The sequence below is a fragment of the Equus asinus genome, chromosome 29 (genome assembly GCF_041296235.1).
Source record: "Equus asinus isolate D_3611 breed Donkey chromosome 29, EquAss-T2T_v2, whole genome shotgun sequence".
NCBI lineage: Eukaryota > Metazoa > Chordata > Mammalia > Perissodactyla > Equidae > Equus > Equus asinus.
The window spans coordinates 21,863,107-21,887,103 of NC_091818.1; the positions used below are offsets into that span (position 1 = coordinate 21,863,107).

The 23,997-nt window shown below is 35.5% G+C and overlaps 1 protein-coding gene across 2 annotated transcripts in view; it reads left to right on the forward strand.

Annotated features, from left to right (window-relative positions):
• Window positions 1-23,997, forward strand: part of ODAD2 (outer dynein arm docking complex subunit 2) — a 187,137-nt gene that overhangs the window by 100,019 nt on the left and 63,121 nt on the right. For both annotated transcript variants that reach the window (XM_014859085.3, XM_044762470.2), the window contains exon 17: window positions 5,135-5,249. In XM_014859085.3, the coding sequence (XP_014714571.3) occupies window positions 5,135-5,249 (115 nt within the window). The remainder of the gene's footprint in view (window positions 1-5,134; window positions 5,250-23,997) is intronic.

Here is a 23,997-nt window from a genome sequence, read left to right on the forward strand (position 1 = left end):
CACACCCTACACAGAGTTGGTTATGCCAGTTTACCTGTTTTCTCGTTGTATAATAAAAGTGTTGGAGTAGATGTTCTCTAGGCTCCAACACTAATATTTGATGAATATAATGATGACTGAGTAACTTTCATTTAATGTTTATTGATAATGACTAGCTCTCCATGCCAGGGACTGCCCCAGGTACTGGAACACCCTTCCTGGCAACCCCGTGGCTGGCTCCCTCACCCCTGCAGGGTTGTTGCTCAGATGTCACTGTATCATTGATGCTGTCTTCTTGCGCTCTCCACCTCCATCCCACCACCCTCTATCCACTTTCTCTGTTTTATTTTTCTCCAGTCACTTTTCAATATTTCATATAATATATAGATTTCTCTTTAATGTCTTTTCCCAAAAGAATATTCACTCTATGCGAGCAGGGATTTCTATTTACTTTCATGATGGAAAATTCCCCAGTATCTCAAAGATTTCCTGGCACATGATAGGCACTTTCTTAATATTTACTGTAAGAATGAATAATTTTTCTGATGAAAAGTTTCTAGAGCTTTTCTAATCATATTGCTTACACAACTATAGAGGCATTGACTATCATCCTGCTTTACCAAAACCGAGGAATTCTGGAACGTCCCTTTCCAGAGGCTGTTACATTCACATCTTTTCTCCAAATTTGGTCTCCCAGAGCCTCTTTGAAATAACACATAGGGACATCAACTTAAAAATTTAGAGAATTTTTATAAAAAAAGTAAAATTCTTTCCTAATCATAGCTTTTCACAGAGATGTTCATTTAATTCTGACATTCATTTGTGTTTCCATTTTTACTGAATGGCCAACTTGCTTTCAAAACCTATAGATTTCAGTTGCATCCTTTATTGCGGTTTAAGAACATTGTGTTCTTTTAGGCTAACCACATTTAGTTTGAGCCATTGTCATACAATAGTATTTATCAGTGTAATTTTCAACAAATATTGTGAAATTTTTACAAATCATGTAAAATTATGGTTTCAAAATAGATGCATTGACCTTACCAGAAAGAAACTCTACAACTGTAGTCATGCCCATTATGTGGGCACAAACTCTTCACATTTATTCATATACGTGGCCTCAGTGGGCAGGCAAGCCGGCCAGACTTCTTACAATCACGGCAAATGTTGATATAGCAAAATAACCTGAGAAACATAACAAGCAGCTGTGTCTTTTTTGGTTTGTTTGGTATTTTTTAATAGCCAGAATATGACTATGTATTTATCTTTCTAAAACTGTTTTTCTGCCAGCCATGCAGTTTGATTTCTAGGATAAGGCTGCCAATTTTGAAAACATAGAATTTAGTTTTGTTTCTGTAATGTCAAAGAATTAATGTAAAATTCTATCGATAATATAGGGAAGAGCTAACATACTGCTGGAAATGAATTCAGAGCAAGATGCTAATCGAATTAACTATACAAAAGGAGATGGACCCATTGAAAATGGATAGTGGTATTAATTAATACTGCCCCTAAACCCATTATTGTAAATGCAAAAAGCTGTAAAGTTGTAAAGAAGTTCTATGACAATGCACTTTCAACTTAGAGACAACTTCAAATGAAAACTTACTCTACGGGTTAGATTTAGAATTTGAACATGTACTTTGCAAGTATGAGGTTAAAATTGAATGTGTTTGCATTTGGAGAGATTTTTCATTGATTGAGAAAGGAGTAAGCGAAGACCATTTTGTTTCAGGTCCATTTAACCAATATTCACTGGCTGCAGTATCATGACCTAAGCATAGTTGGCAATATGTAATTCCACTGTCAGGGAAAGTATACAATAATTGGGGAGAAAAGCATACACACATGCCTACAAGGCAAAGCAGTGTGTTATGAAAGTGGACAGCAAAATCAAAAGAAGCTTAAAGGAAGGAGAAACCAGAGTATTTGTGGGTGAGGTTTTATTATAGGCCTTAAAAGATGGGTCAATATAGCAAAAGGTAGAGGTGGCATGGACAAAGGCTTACAGTTGGGAGAATTTCTGTGGCCTGTGAGTAAACTAGTGCCTTCCCCTGTGTTCACATGGAACCCACACACGCATCGATAGTAGCATTTATTGTAATAGATTATAATGGTCTCTTTGTCTCCCTTACTAGACTGTAGTTTCCTGAAGAATAGATAAAATCCTCATTATTTGTAGATTCTGTATTGTGAATTTGTGTCCTTGCTAAAAATATTTGTAACTCCAAATCAATACTTACAGTACTTTCACAGTCACTCATGGACATGTGCAGAGCAGCAAACACTATGAGTCAGCTGATGCACGTGTTTCCAACTAAGGTCGAACAAGGCTACACTCTGCCTTCTTGTTTCAGCTGCGTACTGAAATGATAGTCTATTTAAGTGCACATTTTTCACATTTTTGTGCTTTGGGCTCGTGATTTTGCTGCTTAAAATGGCCCCTAAGCATAGTACCAAAATCATGTACAGTCTGTTATTCCTAATTGCAAGAAGGCTGTGATGTGCCTTACAGAGAAAAATATGTGTTTTAGATAAGGCTTATTCAGGCATGAACTATAGTGCTGTTGGCCATGGGTTCAACGTTAATGAATCAAAAATATATATGCAATACGATGGCCTTAAACAGAAACACACATAAAACAAGGTTGTCTATTGATCAGTTGATGAAAATGTTCTGACCAGAGGCTTTCAGGAATGAAACTTTATATTCCACCTAGGAGCAATGGTTCAGTATTTACTAATTCACTGTCTGCAGTAACTTTATAGAACAACTAGCTGAATAACGAGAATTGACCGTGTCTGTGATTTCTGTATGCTTAGCACTTAGTTTTTAGGAGATGGCCAGAGAGTTTTATGAGAAAACGCCTGAATATAGAGAATTGGGAGGAATAAGGCAGCTCATTGGAAATGTTTAATACTGAGTTTGGGAGCTGGGGTTTTAGTGCCATGCAGGCAATGAGAAGGCATGGGAGACTTTTTCTCCTGGTAGTGATCTTCCAGTTGTGAGCTGTTCAACAGGCATTGATTGAATGTGCTGGGTGGTGTGATGGACAGAATGAGTATTTCCGGGGTCCTGCTCTCAAGGAGCTACTGCAGAAGCTCTAAAAGTTCCTTTAGTAAGATTAGTTTCACAGGGATTTATAGGATGGATTGGAATTGAGAGAGATTGAAGACACAAAACCAAGTTATGCAGCTACTCCAGCAATCCTGATACGAGGTAGTAAGGACCAGGATTAGGGTGCTGGCAGAGAGAATGGGGATAGAGGAGGCAGATACTTGAGTTATTGTGAAGTGAAAATCAGCAGTAAATGACTTGATACAGAGGATGAGGGAAGGGACAAGTTAAACTCTGCAGTTTGCTACCCTGACTTGTTAGTTCCTGTGTCTGCAGATGCTCTTCGACAATGTTTTCCTCATCTGAGGTTATTACTCTGTACTGTGCTGCGTCTTTTAAGGCATTGGTAATGGGGTCACTGTCTTCATCCATCATAACTAAACAGCTGATGAATTATCTAGGGTTTGGGGTGAGCGTCGGGGGAAAATAGATCTAGTTTCACAATTCTTGGTGAATTTTTATAATTAATTGTGAAGTTTTGCCAGGGGACTCCAGAACTGAATTACCTTATTTTTTTAAACTGAAAATGTGTGCCATCCAAATGACTTCCACTTTAATGACAAGTTATGTCCAGCATTGTATAGTTAAATGTTACTAATGCAAATTTTCCTGCTACCTTTTCCAGCGGGTGAGACAGACCATTATTACTCTAGTTGACTGAGAAATTGCATGTGAAAAAATACATAGAGGCCCAGGGATCAGCATTGATTCCGTTTTCAGTGGTGTAACTTAGGGCAATAAGCTTTTCTAAGTTTGTAAAGTAAATCCATCATTGGGAAGTGCTCAGTATCTTTCCTTACAGTTTCCATAAATTGAGAAATAAAACTTTGTTTTCTCTCAGCATGATACTGATAGAAAGCTTTAGGTTTGGAAAGATATGTAGTTAAACTTGGGGTTAAAAATACTTTCTCAATGCACTTTTTTCTTATGAAAAGTCATTTTTTAAAGAGACAGTTTCTATCTTACTTTAAGCTATTTGCATTACCAATTGTTTTATAAACTTATGCAAAACTGATATCATACTTGGAACCTCTGGAATAATACATTTTTTTTTTCTGGCAAACTCATCTCAGGTAATCAAGAAAGGTAGATGTTTTTATGTCAGTTTTCAAGAAAGAATTTGAATGGTATTCTAAGTTGGTATTTATTCTATCTGTGGCTAAATACTACGTGTGTTTAATTCGACTTGAGATTAAAAATCAAAGGAATTTTGATGTTCTTTATCTTTTTTCATCTGCTTTAGTTTAACGTATTTTTCTGAACAAACCATGTTTGTAAAGCGTATTAAGTTTTGTTTGGCCTTCCTCTCAACTGCAAGTACTCAGTGGACCTTAATGCAAGGTTATGTTCCCTGGACTGATTGATATATAAACAGAAGACAGATGGTATAGAGATGACTCTGATGATAATTCATTTTTCAGCTAGTCATGAAGATGTTTTGATTACAGTGTGTTTAAGTGATTATAACACAGTCTGCAATGTTAGTCTTGCTGGGGAGAGGGCACATGGAAAACAAGTTACGTGTTATTCATGCCCAACAAAGGATGCACTGTGGTGTAATTATTTTAATTCCGAATGCTAGATTAGGCCTGGAGGAGTTTAAAATATGTCATACAGTAAGGTAAGTCAATTAAACATAGGCCAAATAAAAAAGGTAACTGCACAGTTTTGAGGCATAAATATTTGTTTTGGAAAGTATTTAGATGTTACTATATGAAAGAAACCAGTATTTTTACATTTAGGCAACAGTCTGTGTACAGCTAATTAAAAAATGACATGGCTTGATTCTAAGTTGATGTAAATCGTAATTATCATGAAGCTTGCTTTCTGTGTCATGAATTTAGAACTGAAATCAGAGAGCTGACAATTCAACAGCATGTTATATCCTTGCTGTTGATCAAGTTTTGCAAAAAACCTCCAAGCAAAATGTTGAAAGGAGAAAAATGAATTAGAATTGTGTGAATGGATAGGCCATTTAAATTTTCGTTTTCACGTACTAATTACAGTTTATACTACTATTTTTTGGTTTCACAATAGAATAATTGATCGCTTAGATGGAGTTCGTTTGTTGTGGTCCCTCCTGAAAAATCCTCACCCAGACGTGAAGGCCAGTGCAGCTTGGGCCCTCTGTCCGTGTATCCAAAATGCTAAGGTAAGAAGAGACTGCAACTCGATCCATTCTAGAATCTCCTCTCATATGATATTGATATTGAAGAATGTCACTACACATCACTAACTGCTTTTGACTTATTTTTGGTCAGACTTATCTGGTGGAAAAAAGTGCTGTACATTTGTGCCAAAATAATTTTTGAGCAATGCCTTTTCCTGGTCAGTTTTTAAATGCTGAATGAAACTAGGCTAATATGGCAGTGCTAACCAAGGTCCACCTGGCTGGTGCAGTGGAAACAAGTACCCCAGGTAAATGTAGGTGAAGAAAAGTTGACTGTTCCTATGGCTTGGGTGATAAGAACATTGTCTGCATTTACCGGCTACTTTCAGAAGCACGAGACTACATCTATCTTATTTATAGACTGAAATGCAACAGTGAAAGATCACTAAGTTCTTACTTACCTTGAAAAAATCACAATTTCATGAATCCCACTTTTCGTATCTGTTAATAAAGACTGGATATAAAACCTATGAATAAAATTTTACATGAGAAAAAAAGACTGAACCGGAAGGTTCTGATGTCTTTTATAGCTCTTCATTTGTAAATTTTGTTATTTTCTTTAAAAGATCTCTTTTCAGCCTATTTCTGTTATCTTTACTTAAAATTTTTTCCTATGGGCTTAGACATTTCCCTTTAAGATTCTTGTTGGCAGTGGTATTTCTCCCTGTTGAATATTTTTATCTAAAGGATTTTATTGCTGTAATAAATGTAACATGACTCTAAATATCACCCTAAATATCTGTGACTAGAACTAATGTTTTGTAAACAGTGAATTGTGAAATATACTAATAGTAGAGGAGACCTGTTACAAACTGGCTAATAGAGCCAGTTTTTTATAACAGAAAAAAATAATAAAAACAGCTCAAATGTCAGCCTACAGGAAAATGGACGACAGGGTGAGAGTCGAGTCGTCCCATATGATCCAGTGCAACAGTGGAAATGAGTGTATTTCAGCAATGTATTCATCAGTATCAAAACACCTCATCAACATAGTGAGCAAAATGAAAACAAGTTTCAGAAGTAGATGTACAATATAATTCCTATTATATAATGTTCAAAGAAATTATTAAAATGCAAAATTTAGGGCATTCAAATGCATGGTCAAGTGGTTAAGTTCACACGCTTCACTTCAGTGGCCCAGGGTTCACCAGTTCAGATCCTAGGCGCAGACCTGCACACTGCTCATCAAGCCGTGCTGTGGCGGCAGCCCACATAGAAGAACTGCAGTGACTTACAACTAGGATGTACAACCATGTGTTGGGGCTTCCGGGGGGGAAAATGCAAAATTTAAATGACATTATTTAGGGAGTAAGAAAGAAGCCTATTGGGGAAAGATTGCTAGACATCCTTGAAGGTGTCCTCATCAGCTACTTGAGTAGATCAGCCCAGTCCTTCATTCATAAACATGAACAAAGAAGGACCACTAAATATTTAAGGAAGACTAATGGTATTAGACCCAAGCCAAGATTAATAAGCAGAACTAACTTCAAAGGAAACAGAGATAATGCAAGGAACAGAATATAATATGAAGTTTTTCAAATTGAAATCCTCAGAATGACCCAAGAGGGAATCCTAAGCCTGAAAAGGTTGTTATAAAAAAAGAAATATTCATAGACTAAGAAAAGCTTTTTGGAAATTAGAAATATATTTGGCAAAACAATAAATTTAATAGAAGCGACGAATGCTAGGATAGATATGACTGAATAATTATCTGGAAGATAAATCTAGTAAATAAGAATTTAAAGTAAAAGTAAAAAGAAAAGACATGAAAACACACAAAAAGAAAGAGTAACCAAAGGGAAGAAATATGAATATATATATATTTATATATCAATAGATAGATGGATATATTTTTTAAAGGGTTCAAAAGTTTCTGTAAACTGAAGAAATCAGAAAGATTCCAGTCTTCAGACTGAAAAGATTCACTTAGCGCCAAACAGGAAAAACAAACAAACAAAGCTGTCTACACCTAGACATAAATTCAAATTTCGTGTTTCCAGAAATTAAAGAAAAGGAAAAAGTGGGGCTGTCTTGGTGGCATAGAGTTAAGTTTGCATGCTCAGCTTCCGTGGTCCAGGGTTCGCCAGTTCAGATCCCGGGCACGGACCTATGCAATGCTTCTCAAGCCATGCTGTGTCAGGCATCCCACGTAAAAAGTAGAGGAAGATGGGCACAGATGTTAGCTCAGGGCCAGTCTTCCTCAGCAAAAACAGGAGGATTGGAGGCAGATGTTTACGTAGGGCTAATCTTCCTCAAAAAAAAAAAAAATGGGGAAAGTTGCATAAGAACAAGAATGAAATCAGTGTTAGGCTTAACATCATTCACAATAAATTCTAAAAGAAAATGAAACAAAGCCTTTACTGTTCTTAGAGGAAAATACTTCTTATCTTGGAAGTCTATATCCCGAAAAATTAGCATTCATGTGTGAGTGTAGAGTGAGGACAGAAGAAAGACATTTTTCTTTTAGAAATGTCAGAACTCAGGAAGCTTATCCCCCATGAACCTTTTCTGAAAAAAATTACTTTAGAATATTTTCCAGTGAAACAAAAGATTCTAAGAAAGAGGACAACATGAGTTACAGAAACAATAAGCAAATCATTAGAATTTATAGTTAACTATGAATTTGTGTTGATAATATGGCTTTCAAATTTTATCAAATTGTTAAAAAATAATTTTTTAAAAACTAATGGCATAAAATAAAGGCAGATAGTATTCTCACAGTCATGATCTGAACCTAAACGACCACATGACTCAAAAAACATGTTAGGTGATGGAAGGTAATAGGTAAAAATATACTAACGGTCTTTATGTTTCCTGGAGAAGGATGTTATAGATACCGGTTAGTTCTAAACCATCATTGAAAGTATGAATTTAAATATAAAATTTAACATTATCATTGTTGATATCCATTTTGTATAAATAACATTTCTGCTTAGTTCTGTTATTACATGTAAATTGTGTCCTTTATTTTCATGGACTTCAACTCTAAATCTGCCTATTTATCTATACCAGCTTTAAGAGCTATTCCAGTGTTTTCATATTCATTATTCCTACCCAGGACACCTGTCCTGAATATCCGACTGGTCTCCTAGGCTAGCAACCTAAACTGAACCATACTCAAACTTTAAACACAACACAACCTGCTTGTCTTTTAGCCCTTGGCCCCAAGGCGTAGACTAGATCCGAGCCTCCATAGAAAGCTCCTACTTGTTCCATTTCTCTTGAACATCTCTGCCCTCTGCATGCTCTTCACTCCCACCAACCTAGTATCTTTGAATTCTTCTCAAGACAAAGAAACCTCAACACTCTCTTACCACTCCTGAGGGAAAGACAGACTCATGAAGAAGAAAGCTCTCTGCCTGTTCACTTCTCTTACCAAGACTACACTCTCCTTCTATATGGATTATCATTTAGGTAACATGAACATTTAAAGAATTTTAAACAAGGAAGTGACATGAGCAGTTTGGCTAATTAGAAAATGTATGAGTGGGTGACTAATTAGGCTGCTATAATGGTTCAGATGAAAATAATTAGAATTTGACCTAACATAGTCACAGTGTGGGTGAAGAGGAAGAGTCAATATAAGAAATAATCGGGAAGTAGGATCAGAAATTGGTGAGTGATTGGATGCTGGCGTGAGGAGGAGGTCAAGAAAGAGTTTACAGTTTTGGTTTTGTTTTAGTATTTTAACTTTGACAACTAAGAACTAGTAACCTTTACAAAACCTGGGAAGAATATGGTTTTGGGAAAAGATGGTGGATTTGCTTTCATCCAGGGCGAGCTGTCCAGTCATTTGAATATATGAATCTGGGTGTCAGGAGAGAATTGTGGACTGGAGATGTATATGTGGGAATTATCAGCATGTAGGAGGTAGTTGAAATCTTGAGGGTAGATGAAAGGCAGAGCATGTGGAGTGAGAAGAGAAGGCCAGTGACAAAGAGAAGTCATAGAGGAAGACTGAGGAGTGATGAGATAATCAAGAGAGGGTGATTTCAAGAAAGCCAAGAAAGGAAACAAATTCAAGAAGGAGGGGGAGTATTCAACAGTATCATTTGCCCCAAAGAGGTCATTACCTTTGAAAACTGAGAAGAAAATAAGTGGTCATTGGTTATAGACATTTCGTTTGAGAGGAGAGTTTAAGCCAGATGGCACTGGGGTGAGAAATGATTTCAGGGGAGAAGTAGAGAAATGGAAGATTAATAGTTCTTTCTGTTAAGAGAGAAGGAGACAATATGAAATCCAGAAGATAGATCAGGTTGAGGGAATGATTAATATGAGAAAGGCACGAGGGAGAGGGAGGGGGGGTGTGTGTAGCAGATGGAGAAAGAAAGAGAGGCATGGTTTTTGCGGTTCCTTGATCTTACAAGCACATTGCTCTGAGTAGTGTAACAACTTCTGGAGCGCCAAGCAAAAGGACAGGTCTAGAATGCATAATTCCTCAGGGTGAGTCCAGGGAGAGCAAAACCGAGAGAACTTCTGAGAAGAAATACTGAAAAAGGCAACTTCTTATTTCATCCAGGCAACAAACATATGACCAATCTCCTATCTATCTATCTAATCTATCTATCTATCTATCTATCTATCTATCTATCTATCTATCTGTCTGTCTATCTTCATCATCATCTTTGAATTTGAGTTCAGAAGTGAGAAAGTTATCAAAGGGACCTGAATGAATACCCTTATGTGAATTTTAAAAATTGAAGTCAGACTTTTCCTAGCAGACAGTACGTATAATTTGGCTTTACTTCAACAATGAGGACTGGCATTTCTAACTTCATCATATGGAAGACATTTCCAAAATTGAATTAACTGAATATGCAGAGTCAAAATTTTGATGACATATATATCAGAAAATACATCTTTTGTGACACAATTTATGATGAACATTTTTAAATGTCAATTCAAAATAAATGAGAAGAATACATAGCTTTTCAAAAATGTGTTGATGAGCTGGCCCTGTGACCCAGTGGTTAAGTTTGTGTGCTCCGCTTCAGCAGCCCCTGGTTTTGCCCGTTTGGATCCTGGGCAAGGACCTAGCACCACTCATCAAGCCATGCTGAGGCGGCCTCCCACATAGCAGAATAGAAGGACCTAAAACTGAAATATACAGCTATGTACTGGGGGACTTTGGGGAGAAGAAGAAGAAAAGATGTTAGCACAGGGCCAATCTTAAAAAAAAAAAATATTGGGATACATGAGCAAAGATTTTGAAGACTATTGGTCTAGTATACCAGGTCTGGACCTTGAAATGGGAGAGAGGGTAATTTAAAACATCTTTCTTCAAGAAAATAGCCAGATTTGTGAGGCTCTTCTTGTTTTGAAAAATCCTAATTTCCAGGATCAGAAGGTGAATAGTATGTTAGTCTCCATCCTTGCATCCTTCTAGAATAAAATTCATCTTCCCAAGGCAGAAGGATACCTTAGGGGTAGAGTATGAAAGAGGTCATGTGCTCAGGAAGGCAAGTGGAAAGAAAGCACACTTGTAATATTCAAAAATAGCATCTCATTATTTATACAGATCCCAATCAAACTATGGTTTAAGACAGCTTTATCTAATAGAACTTTCTGTGATGATGGAAATGTATCTTCAAATATGGTAACCATTAGCCACCTGTGGCTACTGAGCACTTGAAATGTGACTAGTGTAACTGAGGAACTGAATTTTTTTTCTTTTGTTTATTGACATATAATTGACATATTGTGTAAGTTTAAGGTGTACAACATGTTGGTTTGATACCTTTATATATTGCAATATGATGATTACAGTACTGTTAGCCAACACCTTTGTCATGTCACATATTTATCATTTCTTTTTGTGTTGAGAAAAGTTAAGATCTTTCTTATCAGCTTTGAAGTTTATAATACACTATTGTTGACTATAATCCCTATGTTGTACCTTAGATCTCCAGAACATATTTATTTACCAGTTGTAAGTTCGTGCCCTTAAAACAACATCTCCTCAATTCCCTCATCCCCAGCCCTTGGCAACCACCATTTTACTCTCTGTTTTTACAAGTCCAGGTTTTTTAGATACCACATATAAGTGATATTTGTCTTTCTTTGTCTGACTTATCTCTCTTAGCATAATGCCTTCAAGGTCCATCCATGTTGTTGCAAATGGCAGGAGTTCCTTCTTTCTCATGGATGAATAATATTCCATTTTATTTATATACCACATCTTCTTTATCTATTGATGGACACTTACGTTGTCACCATATCTTGACTATTGTGAATAATGCTGCAGTGAACATGGGGGTTCAGTTGTCCCTTCTAGATACTGATTTCAATTCCTTTGTACATATACCGAAGAGTGAGATTACTGGATCATATGGTAGTTCAATTTTTAATTTTTTGAGGAATTGCTGTACTGTTTTCCATAGTGGCAGTACCAGTTTACATTCCCATCAACAATGTATAAGGATCCCTTTTTTCCACATCTTTGCCAACATTTATTATCTCTTACCATCCTAACCGGTGTGAGGTGATATCTCATAGGAGTTTTGCTTTGCATTTTCTTGATAATTAGTGATGTTGAGTACCTTTTCATATAAAAGGTTGGCCATTTGTATGTCTTCTTTGGAAAAATGTCTATTCAGGTCCTTTGCCCATTTTCAATTAGATTATTTTCTTTTTTACTATTGAGTTGTATGAGTTCTTTATATATTTTGGATATTAGCCCCTTATCAGATATATGGCTTGCAAGTATTTTCTCCCATTCTGTAGGTTGTCTTTGCAATTGATTGATTATTTATTTTGTTGTGCAGAAGCTCTTTAGTTTAATGTATCCTCACCTATTTATTTTAGTTTTCGTTGCCTGTGTTTTTGTGACTTATCCAAGAAATCGTTACCTAGACGAATGTCAAGGATTTTCTTCCCTATGTTTTCTTCTAGAAGTTTTGTTTCAGGTCTTACATTTACATCTTTGATCCATTTTGAGTTAATTTTTGTGAGTGGTGTAAGGTAGGGGACTAGTTTCATTCTTTTGCATATGGATATCCAGTTTTCCTAACACCATTTGTTGAAGAGACTATCCTTTCCCAATTGTGGGAGGAACTGAATTTTTAATTACATTGTTTTAATTAATCTAAGTTTAGTGAGCCACATGTGGCTAGTGGCTATTGTTTTAGATAGCTCAAGTCTAAGAGATACAAATAATGGAAAATTGTTTTTGTAAGGCAACTGCTGCAAAGAGTTGTAAACCTCAAGAATTATATAAGATTGCATATGGTTCATTATGCAAATTTTAGAAAGTAAAGAAAAGCAAAGGATTTTGTGTGTTTTTTACCACAATAAAAAAATTTTAATTAAAAATAAGGCAAAGGAAGAAAATTACCTGTAATTTCAGCACTTGGGGGTAACTACTATTAAGAGTTAATAGAGGTTTTTTCCCTTAATAATGAATTGTGAATATCTCTCTGATTTTCTATATATGTCTTTCCATATTCTTGCTTAATTTTGTTGGCTATATAGTATTTTATTGTATGGCTATATCATAACTTATTTGTGCAATTAAATTTCCCATGTTAAAGAAGAATGAGGTTAGTGAAACGGAAATTTCATTTGAGCTTTTCTAAAATGTCTATTTCACTTGGAGAAAATTAAGTTACCTCTGACCCACTGGTGGAAATTTGAGCATAGTTCCCCAGGGCTTATTCCATGGTTTCCATTCAATAATTAAGAAGTATGGCCCCATAGTTTAATTTGGGCAGAGACTTTCTTCTTTAGTTACCATGGTCATTCTTAGAGATGTGTCCCTTTGGGAGTCTTTATTGATAGTCCAGATTTATGGTCAGAGCAGATTACACTGTACTTATCCATCTCTCTTCACACTAAACTGTCATTCTACTGTCTTCACCATAACAGTAGTATTTTATACATATATGTAACCCATAGCCTTTCACATGCATTATCTCACTTACCTGCACCACCACACTTTTTTGCTTCTGAGGAAACTAAGTCTTCAGAAATATGTAATTACTTTCTCAAGATCAGATAACTAGTATGGTGACTCAGCCACAATGTGAACCCAGTTCTAACCGCGTATCCTATGCTATTGTCACCACAATACAGCTGCCACACACATCAATAAACAGGGGTCTAGATGGTTCCTTTCGTATCCAAGAAGATCTTTTGGTGATTCCTTTGTGAGGAAAAACCTCAACTGCTCTTCAAAATATGGGATGTCCTCAAAGTCTTAGTGCAGTTTTAAGCTTTGAGAACTTAAAAAATGTAAATATACAAACTTTAAAAATATCATTTAGGGTACCACTCCGGGGGGATATTTTAACAATATCATTTGGTGTACCATATAGTGGGGTACCGTTATGTTGATAATGGGGGAGGCTGTGCGTGTGTAGAGGCAGGGAGTGTAGGGGAAATCTCTGTACCTTCTCAATTTTGCTATGAATCTAAAACTGCTCTAAAAAAGTAAAAGTCTATTAAGAAATCATTCAAAAGTTTCATTATTTAGCTTTTTCTTCTACTTGTTCAGTTCTGGAAACAGTGAAATAAAATTTTAACTTTAATGTTTTGTTTCAGTCAGTGTTGTCATCTTCAATGAGAGAGACTAAAAAATTAAAATTAAAAATGTGTTTTTCAAAATTCACAAAACTAAACAAGTGACAATTAAAAATATATATACACATTTTGAAGCACTGATACCTTTGAAGTAATTACAGCATTAAAACTGCACTAAGACTTCTGGGCAATACTGTATTTATTTTAATAAGCTTTAAACAATGTTTTGCATTTTATTGATTAATCCTTTTCACACTAAACCAAATTAATAGTTAAAATGCATGAATTGTTGATCTATTTGTTTTTTCAATACTTATACCAAAAATTAATCACAAATGAAGAACAGGAAAGGTTTTGTTTTCTTTTTGACTCAGTTTTTAACCTATGACAGTAATCTGGGGGTTGAATAGCTTTTATCTCAGTTTCACCCAGGTATTATATCCAAGGAAATACAACATCTTCTGTTACTTTCCCGGCTGCCTTTAGGTAAGCATGAAAGAAAGCTCCAGAATATAAAATGATGCTGGAGAGGAATGTATTATGATATTAATTATTAGTAATTGGACTGGGTTTATACTTCATAAGCATTTACATTTAAATTTTCATTTTGTCTTGAAGAACTTTGTGGCAATACATGAAGAGGATAAAAGAAAAAGTTAGCAATGATTTAATGTAATCTCTAGGCATATCAAATAGTTTCACTAATTCAACAACATTTATTTAGCACTAACTGTGCAGGTGCACATTCCATTTTGTATGCCCATTTTTTTTGCATCTTAGCATAAATGTATAACGTTTATGCATTTAAGTTTTCAGTGTTAAAAAACAGAATGAGGTTAAGTGAAAAAAAAAACTTTCATTTGAGCTTTTCTAGAATGTTCTTTCACATAGAGAGAGAAAATAAAGTTACCTCTCACCTATTGGTAGAAATTTGAGCATAGTTCCACAAGGGTGTGTTTTACACTTGACTTTGTGTCACAGTTTTAAAGGGCAGTGCTTTCTCTTCCTTGATGTACATGAAACAATAATGCATTTTACAATCAACTGCCTTGTGGCTAAAATATACGGGTTAAGATACTTGTAAATGTCTATGAGCCTGGGGATTATGGTGCATGGAACTCTTTCAGGGTCTCATCTGTCTTACTTTACCTCACCATTCAAAACTTATCCCACTTGACTGTATTCCATTTGCAATTTTCAAGTAGCATTTTGTGTATTCTCAGATGTTTTTAGGTGAAGTAAAACTGTTTTGTAGTAAGACTATGAATTCTGAGGGAGGATAGAGGCAGGAAACATTTCTTGAATGTGCTTGGCACCCAGCTTACAGTAAAATAATGGAACCAGAAGAGATCTTGCTGGATATTTTGGCCCATTCTTCCCTTCTCCTCCTCACCCCTCCCCCATTCAGGTAGGTTAATGACTCGGCTTTCTAGGAGAGATTGCTTTTTATTTTGTAAAAGGCATTTCCACATTTTTTCACATAAGATGCTTTCCTAGGACATTTTAGACTTATTAACTTACAGATCATAGGATTTCGCATCCTTGTGATGTAAATAACTTCTTTGTGTGGATTCATGGCACTGATAGGAATGCTGCAGGAACCAGCTATTGTTAACTATAGCTAAAAGCAATGCAAATAGGAAGAAAGCACCAGCCAGGCCCCCAGACAAGTTAGTGCTCCTTCAGTGTCCCTGCCACGTCTTTTAGGCATAGGAAAACCTAAGTGCACTGTGTATGTGTCCATGGAGAATGGATGTGGTGAAATGTCAACTGTTTGAAACAAATGTTATCCATTTTTTATATTATTAACAGCATATACATTAGAATACATTTTCAGATCTATCTGTTGAGAAAATGAAATGTGAAAATTATTTCTAGTGAATGTATTGCATGTTTTCTTACTGGGAAATATTTAAAGCGACCTATCAGTAAATGAGCCAGGCAACAAAGTACCAGAATCAAAGACGTCAGTAATGAATTGTGGGATAATTGAGACAAAGACTCACGATATGTCTGCAATGTATTTGCATTGTAATTATTTTGTTATTAGATGCATAAAACAAATGGAATTGTGGGATCTTTGTAGTAAAAAGTATTGACGTTTTCACCCGTAGACAAGTGTCTCAATTAAAAAACTTAAAATTTTCCTTAATTTTGGAGAAAGTCAGTATGTTATAGTTTTTGATAGCTTATCAGTGATAAATGAAATGTACTGAGTGAAAAAAGGTGTATTTTGGCAGCTTAATACTTATCTGCCCGTTCTTTATATGATTGGAAAACCAGAGTGTAAAGTGTGAGTCTGTTTTATGGTCTTATATAAAACATGAAAGAATATTTGAGACAGGAAATAAGCATCATCAGTTAAAAATCTACTCAGTGTTCAGTCTCTCAAGAACTGAAGAACAGAAAGCTGAACTAATGTGAACTAATTATAAAAAAAACTCACTGAGTATTTTTCTAAGTAGTTTTATTTAAAAGTGTACCATTTAAGGTGTTTTCAGTGTTAGGCTCAAGGAAACTGTTGTTGTTTTCTTTCCAGTTAAGATTGCTAAAAAGGACAGAGATCCTAAGATTTGACTTCTGTAGTGATGTTACTTAGTAAATTTCAGGAGCCGCAAGTCTGGTTGCAGATGAATAACTGCTTTGTGAAAAGTGTGAGAGATTTGCAAATGGGAGTGAAAAGCTGTTCCTTTCAAGCTGAATGATCAAACGCATTTTTGGAGAAAAACAGTGGTTGAACAGGTGTTCAGTATTATGAACTTGTGATATAAAGAATGCAACAACTGAATCTGGCAAAAATCCATGTATTAAATTATTTGTTCTTAAGAAGCAAAACTCTCTGTTGCAGAAAGGCAACTCACATTTGTGCTCCATGAACAATAAGATATTGAAAAATACAGAAACTCAGATAAATAATGTATAATTGTGTTACAACACTTTCATGCCTTTTGCCAACATTTATAAGAATCATGGTTCTTTCTTTAAAACTTATTGTATTTTTAATTTTATTTCTTTTTGTGGATGTTGCAAGATAGTATTTAATTTCCTTAATTCTGTTTCTTTCATTAATGTCTAGAAGTTTTTATTAAAGGAAAAGTTTAAATATTTGCCTTTTCAGAAGAAGTGATTTGCATATTTATTTATAATCATATTATAATTGCATATTTATTTATAATCACCACTGCCCTATGAAGTAGATAGGAAACAGGTATTCTTATTTTAGAATAAATGCTCTAAATATGTAATGTCAGTTGTAGAATTAGGAATAAAATTCAAATAATGTCTTCCAAATCAGTAATATATCCAGGTGATCATTTGGCCTTCTAACTTTCCTAAACTTAATTTTGCTACTTCTTTAGAAAATAATGTTGAGTTTTGAATTTTGATCTTGGAGGAAAAAAAGTCTCTCTAATTTCCAAACCAGTGGCCTGAGGATCTGCTCCAAACAGAGAAGGCAGTCAGAGACATTTGAGAATGATTTCCCAAAAGAGAAGAGAAAAAGTTAGTTTCTGTGAGGATGGAATACAAGCTTGGGCAATTTTAGCCAAGAATGTTGAGCACTGAGTGTGGATGGGGCCAACTTCCTGATTACAGGTGTGACAGAACGCAGCTGATCAAACGCGACAGGAATTTGACGTCACTCTCTGTTTAACTTCAGCTGCCCAATGAGCCATGCCCAATCAAGAAGCCAAAGGAACCTGGAGAAGGCGAGTGTAGGGGGGCAGTTTCATACTAGGAATACTGCCATAAACACGGTTTATGAGCTTCAATTTGGTCATGTTAGGGCCATAGAATGTATAGCTGTCTCACAGTGTACCTGAGAAGCTACTTGGTTTTAAAAAAATCTAAAACCTCATTAAAATGTACTCTGTGTTTGTGTTCTGCCCATCTATTTGGGGTCTGCTATCATTTTTAAGTCACCAAATAGTTCGAAGTATTCTCCTCATCTGGCCTCCAGTTCCTAAAATCCTAAAAGTTTAAAGTGAACTATATTACAAGTATTTTTCTGTATGCCAGATTTTCAAGTGGGGATATGAAGGGGCAAAAGAAAAGTGAGGGTGTTAAAAGGCTGTCCTCAGACCACCACTGGAAGGACCACTATCTACAGATCAAATCTGTTGCTTTCATCTGGATTCCCCTCCTGCCCTGCTATGCTCTCCCATCCCGTGCTTCTCAGCCCCTACTCCAAAAAGGACGGCAGTGGAGGCTGCTGGTTTAGGAAGGAGTAGAATTGACAGAGGTGTAATATACAACATGGAAAGTTACAACTAAAGGTATAGCTGTTCTAAATAGATATGTACAAAACTGTGCCAACAATTAGCTGCTTATGAAAGCCTATAACCATTTTATTTTGAAAGTACAGTTTGTTATCACTTGCCAGTTACTTTATTAAACAGTCTCATGCATTATCATATTATTATATCCACCTCAGCCAAGAACTCCCAGGATCACACATTGTACTTTGTCACCATCAGAAACTGGCCATCTCAAAATTCAGTGACTCAGATAGCTGACTGGAATGCCAGATTCTGATCACAAGGTTGTGTCCTTCCATCTCTCTAGGCACTCATCTTCATACAAGACATAGCCACAGGCAACAGTAGTAATGTTTTTCTGCCTCCTTTCATGAATGTGGAAGCCCTTTTGTACCTCTCTTTTCAAGAAGTCAACTAGATTTGGGTCCCTTGCCTGGAATACTTTTATTATCCTGCTTCTGGACCTAAACTCAGCATGCTCATAACTTCAGCTACATGGTGCTTTGGATTTTTTTCTTGTAGGAGTCTTATAGTTCAAGTCTTATGTTTAGGTCTTTAATCCATTTTGTGTTAATTTTTTTATGTGGTGTAAGGTAAGGGTCCACCTTCATTCTTTTGCATATGCATATCCATTTTTCACAACACTATTTGTTGCAAAGATTGTCCTTTCCTCATTGAATGTTCTTGGCACCCCTGTCAAAAGTGATTTGACAAAATGCCCAAGAGTTTATTTCTGGGTCTGTATTCTATTCCGTTAATCTGCATGTCTGTTTTTATGTCAATACCACACTGTTTTGATTACAATAGCTTTGTAGTAAGTTTTGAAATCAGCAAGTGTGAGATCTCCAATTTGTTCTTATTTTTCAAGATTATCTAGACTATTCAGGGTCCCTTGAGATTCCATATGAATTTTAGGATGGATTTATGTTTTTCTGCAAAAGAAAATTGTTGGGATTTTGATAAGGATTGCATTGAATCTATAGGTCAGTTTGGATAGCATCAACATCTTAACAATATTAAATCTTCGAGTCTGTGAACACGGGATGTTTTTCTATTTATTTGTGCCTGCTTTAATTTCTCTCAGCAACGTTTTATAGTTTTCAGTGTACAAGTCTTTCGCCTCCTTGGCTAAGTTCATTCCAAAGTATTTTATTCTTTTTGATGCTGTTGTAAATGGCACTGTTTTCTTAATTTCCATACCACACTGTCCATTATTTGTGCATAGAAACACAACTGATTTTCGCATGTTGATTTTGTAACCTGCAACTTTACTGAATTTAATGATTAGTTCTACCAGTTTATTGCGGAATCTTTAGGTTTTTCTACATATGAGATCATGTCATTTGTAAACAGAGATAATTTTACTTCTTCCTTTCCAATTTGGATGTTTTTCATTTCTTTTTCTTGCCTAATTGGACCTAGGAAGTCCTTTCCAAGACTTTCAGAACCATGTTGAATAGAACTGGTAAAGCAGGCATATTTGTCTTGTTCCTGATCTTGGAGGGAATACTCTCAGTCTTTCACCATTAAGTATGATGTGAGCTGTGAGTTTTTCCATACAGCCTTTATTGTGTCAAGATAGTTTCCTTCTAGTCCTAGTTTATTCAGCTCTTTTTTTTTTTTAATCATGTGAGGGTGTTGAGTTTTGTCAAGTGCTTTTTCTGCATCAATTAACATACTCTTATGGATTTTTACCTTCATTCTGTTAATGTGTAGTGTATTACACTGATTGATTTTCTTATGTTGAACCATCCATACATTCTAGGAATAAATCCCACTTTGTTGTGGTGTATAATCCTATTGAATTCAGTTTGCTAGTGTTTTGTTGAGGATTTTTGCAAAACTATTCACAACGTCGGTCTGTAGTTTTCTTTTGTTGTAGGATCTTTATCTGGCTTTGGTATCAGAGTAATGCTAGCCTCGTAGACTGAGTTTGGGAGTGTTACCTCCTCTTCAATTCTTTGGAAGAGTTTGAGGAGGATTGTTGTTAGTTCTTCTTTAAATGTGTGGTAGAATTCACCAGTGAGGCCATCTAGGGCTGGGCTTTTGTTAGTTGGAAGATTTTGGATTACTGATTCAGTTTCCTTTCTAATTATAGGTCTGTTCAGATTTTCTATTTCTTCGTGATTCAGTCTTAGTCGGTTATGCGTTTCTGGAAATTTATCCATTTCATCTAGGTTATCCAATTTGTTGGTGTACAATTGTTCATAGTATTCTCTTAACAATCATTTTTATTTCTGTAAAATTGATTATGTCCTTTCTTTCATCTCTGGTTTAAGTTGTTTGAGTCTTCTCTCTTTTTTTTCTTGGCCTCTAGCTAAAGAGTTGTCAATTTTATTAATCTTTTTGAATAGCCAACTCTTGGTTTCATTGATTTTTCTCTTTTCCTCTTTAGGAAATAGAAATGATTTCTTCTTTGACCCATTGGTCATTTACAAGTGTGTTGTTTAATTTCCACACATTTGTGAATTTTCCAGTTTTCCTTCTGTTGTTGATTTCTATTTTCATTCAATCATTGTGTTCAGGAAAGATACTTCATATGATTTCAATCTTTTAAAAAAATTTTAAGACTAGTTTTGTGGCCTAAAATATAGTCTATCCTGCAGAATGTTCCATGTGCACTTGAGAAAAATGTACATTCTGCTGTTGTTGGGTGGAGTGTTTTGTATATGTGTGTTAGGGTAATTGGTCTATAGCATGGTTTAATTCTTCTGTTTCCTTGTTGATCTTCTGTCTGGTTGTTCTATCCGTGAGTGAGAGTGAGGTATTGAAGTATCCTACAATTATTTTTAGGGAGCTATTTCTTTCTTCAATTCTGGTAATGTTTACTTCATGTATTTTGAAGGTCTGATGCTTGGTAAATATGTGTTTCTAATTTTTGCATCTTGTTGAATTGACCCTTTTATCATTATGTAATATCCTTCTTTGTATTTTTTAACAGTTTTTGACTTAAAGTCTATTACGTCTGTTTTTACGATAGCCACCTCTGCTCTCTTGTGGTTACTCTTTTCATGGAATATCTTTTCCCATCCTTTCACTTTCAACATATGTGTGTCCTTAGATTTAAAGTTAATCTCTTGTAGACAGCATATTGTTGCATCTTTTAAAAAAAAAAAATCCATTCTGCCAATCTATGTCTTTTGATTGAGGAGTTTAATCCATTTACATTTAAGAAATTACAGATAGGGAAGTACTTACTTTTGCTATTTTGATTTTTGTTTTCTGTATGTTTTATGTTTTTTTGTCCTTCATTTCATTCATTACTGCCTTCCTTTGTGTTTATTTTTTGTGTGACATATTTTGATTGCCTTCTCATTTCCTTTTGTGTACAGTAGTCCCCCCTTATCCATGGGGGATATGTTCCAAGAATCCAGTGGATGCCTAAAACCACAGATAGTACCAAATCCTATGTATACCATGTTTTTTTCCTACACATACATATCTATGATAAAATTTAATTTATAAATTAGGCACAGTAAGAGATTAACAATAATAACTAATGACAAAATTGGCTTTGGGGCCATTATTAAGTAAAATAAGGGTTACTTGAACACACACACTGCAATACTGCAACAGTCACTCTGATAACCAAGACAGCTACTAAGTGACTAATGGACAGGTAGGAGATACAGCATGGATATGCTAAACAAAGGGATGATTCCCATCCCAGGCGGGACAGAGTAGGACAGCCTAAGATTTCATCATGCTAAATTTCATCATGTAAATTGGTTATTTCTGGAATTTGATATTTTATATTTTTGATCCATGGTTGACTGCAGGTAACTGAAACTATGGAAAGTGAAACCATGGATAAGAGGGGACTGCTGTATATTCTACAGATATTTTCTTTGTGGTTGCCATGGTTATTACATATAATGTCCTAAAGCTATGACAGCCTATCTTAAATTGATACTAACAACTTTAGTCACGTGTAAAACTCTACTTATTTACAGTTCCACTTCCCCCCTCTCTTGATGTTATCAACATCACAAATTACATCTTTATATATTGTGTACCCAGTAATATAGATTTATACTTAATTTTTATGCATTTGTCTTTTAAATCCTGTAGAGAATATAAAGTGGAGTTATAAATCAAATTATTATAACACTGTTATTTATATTTTTACATCTATTTACCTTTACCAGAGAACTTTATACTTTTGTATGGCTTTGGATTACCGTCTAGTATCCTTATATTTCAACTTTAAGGAGTCTTTTGAACATTTCTTATATGGCAGGTCTACTGGTAACTCCCTCAGCTTTTGTCTGTCTGGGAATGTCTTAATTTCTCCCTCATTCTTGAAGGACAGTTTTGTCAAAGATAGACTTCTCAGTTGACAGTTGTTTTTTTCAGCACTTTAACTGTATCATCCAACTGCCTTCTGGTCTGCAAGGTTTTTGTGGAGAAATCCACTGGTGTTTATACTGGGGATCCCTTGTATGTGGTGAGCTGCTTTCAACATTCACTCTTTGTCTTTGGCTTTTGACGTTTGATTATAAAGTGTCTCAGTGTGGGTCTCTTTAGGCTTACCTTAGAGTATGTTGAGCCTCTTTGTATATCCATGTGTTTACCCAAATTTGAGATGTTTTCAGCCATTATTTCTTCAAATAATCTCTCTGCCTCTTTCTCTCTTTTCCTTCTGGGACTCCCATAATGCTTGTGTTGATCTGTTAATGATGTCCTTTAAGTCTTTTAGGCTCTCTTTCTCTTTTTATGTTTTTTTTTTTCTTCTTACAGTCAGTAATTTCAAATGACCTGTCTCAAATTCACTGATTCTTTCTTCAGCCTATTTGAGTCTGTTGTTTTATCCCTCTAGTGAATTTTTCAATTCTGTTATTGTATTTTTTAGCTCCAGAATTTCTATTTGTTTTTTAAATAATTTCTGTCTCTTTGTTGATATTTGCATTTTCTTCCTGTATAATTTTCCTTATTTCCTTTAATTCTTTGTGTTTTCCTTTACCTCTTTGAGACAATTGTTTTAAAGTTTTTACCTAGTAAGTCTGATACATTTGTTTCTTCAGGGATGGTTTCTGGGTATTTATTTTGTTCCTTTGAATGAGCTAGGCTTCCTTGTTTCTTGGCGTGTCTTGTGATCTTTTGTTGAAAATTGGGCATTTTAAAAAACAGCCACCTCTCCTAGTTTTTGTAAATCATCTTGGAAGACCTTACTAGTTAACGGGCCCTGTCATTACTGTTGGAATCAGCCCAGGGTAAAGGTGTAACATCTTCTCAGGTCTTTTCTGGGCATGTCTTCTATCTGGGCCTGTGCATATCCTTTTTTTCTTAATTTCCACCCTATTCATGGCTACTTTTAAATGTCTTAATTTCTCAGAGTCTCACCCCAGCTTCTTCTTGGGGCCTTAAATGTTCTGTTGTATCTCTCTGCTTGTAATCTCTTGTGCTCATGTCTATGAGTCTGCAGTGCCCTTGTAGTTTTCATGCACCACAATGCCTACCACTGTCTTCTACAGCTTCTGCTACCTGAGACCCAGATTCTGCCACAATTTCCTGTCTGAGCTGAGTCAGGTGAGATGGAAACTAGTGCCTCAGGTAGCCCACACACAGGCCAGAATATTGCAAAAATTTCTAGTCTTCTTCTCTTGTGTCAAGGGGAGGAACTGAGAATTGCTCTTCTTTCTCTTGACCACACTGTGCCATTACCAGGAAGAGGGTATGAAAAGAGCAAGTAAAAATGCCAGGAAATTTCCTAAAATTTTGAATGTGACTTTTTCTTGTTTCAGTGTTTGCTTATTTGCTATAGATCTCTGAACTGATTTCAAGAGCTCCTATAAAGTTACTTTAGTCAGTCTGTAGTTGTTTATTTATGTTTCCAGAAGGAAACAAGTGTCTGGAGCATCTGAGTCCACCATCTTGGTAAGTCTCCATGCTTTCTGATGAGAAGTCAGCTGTTGATATTAATGAGTTTCCCTTATATATGGTGAGTCATGTACAAC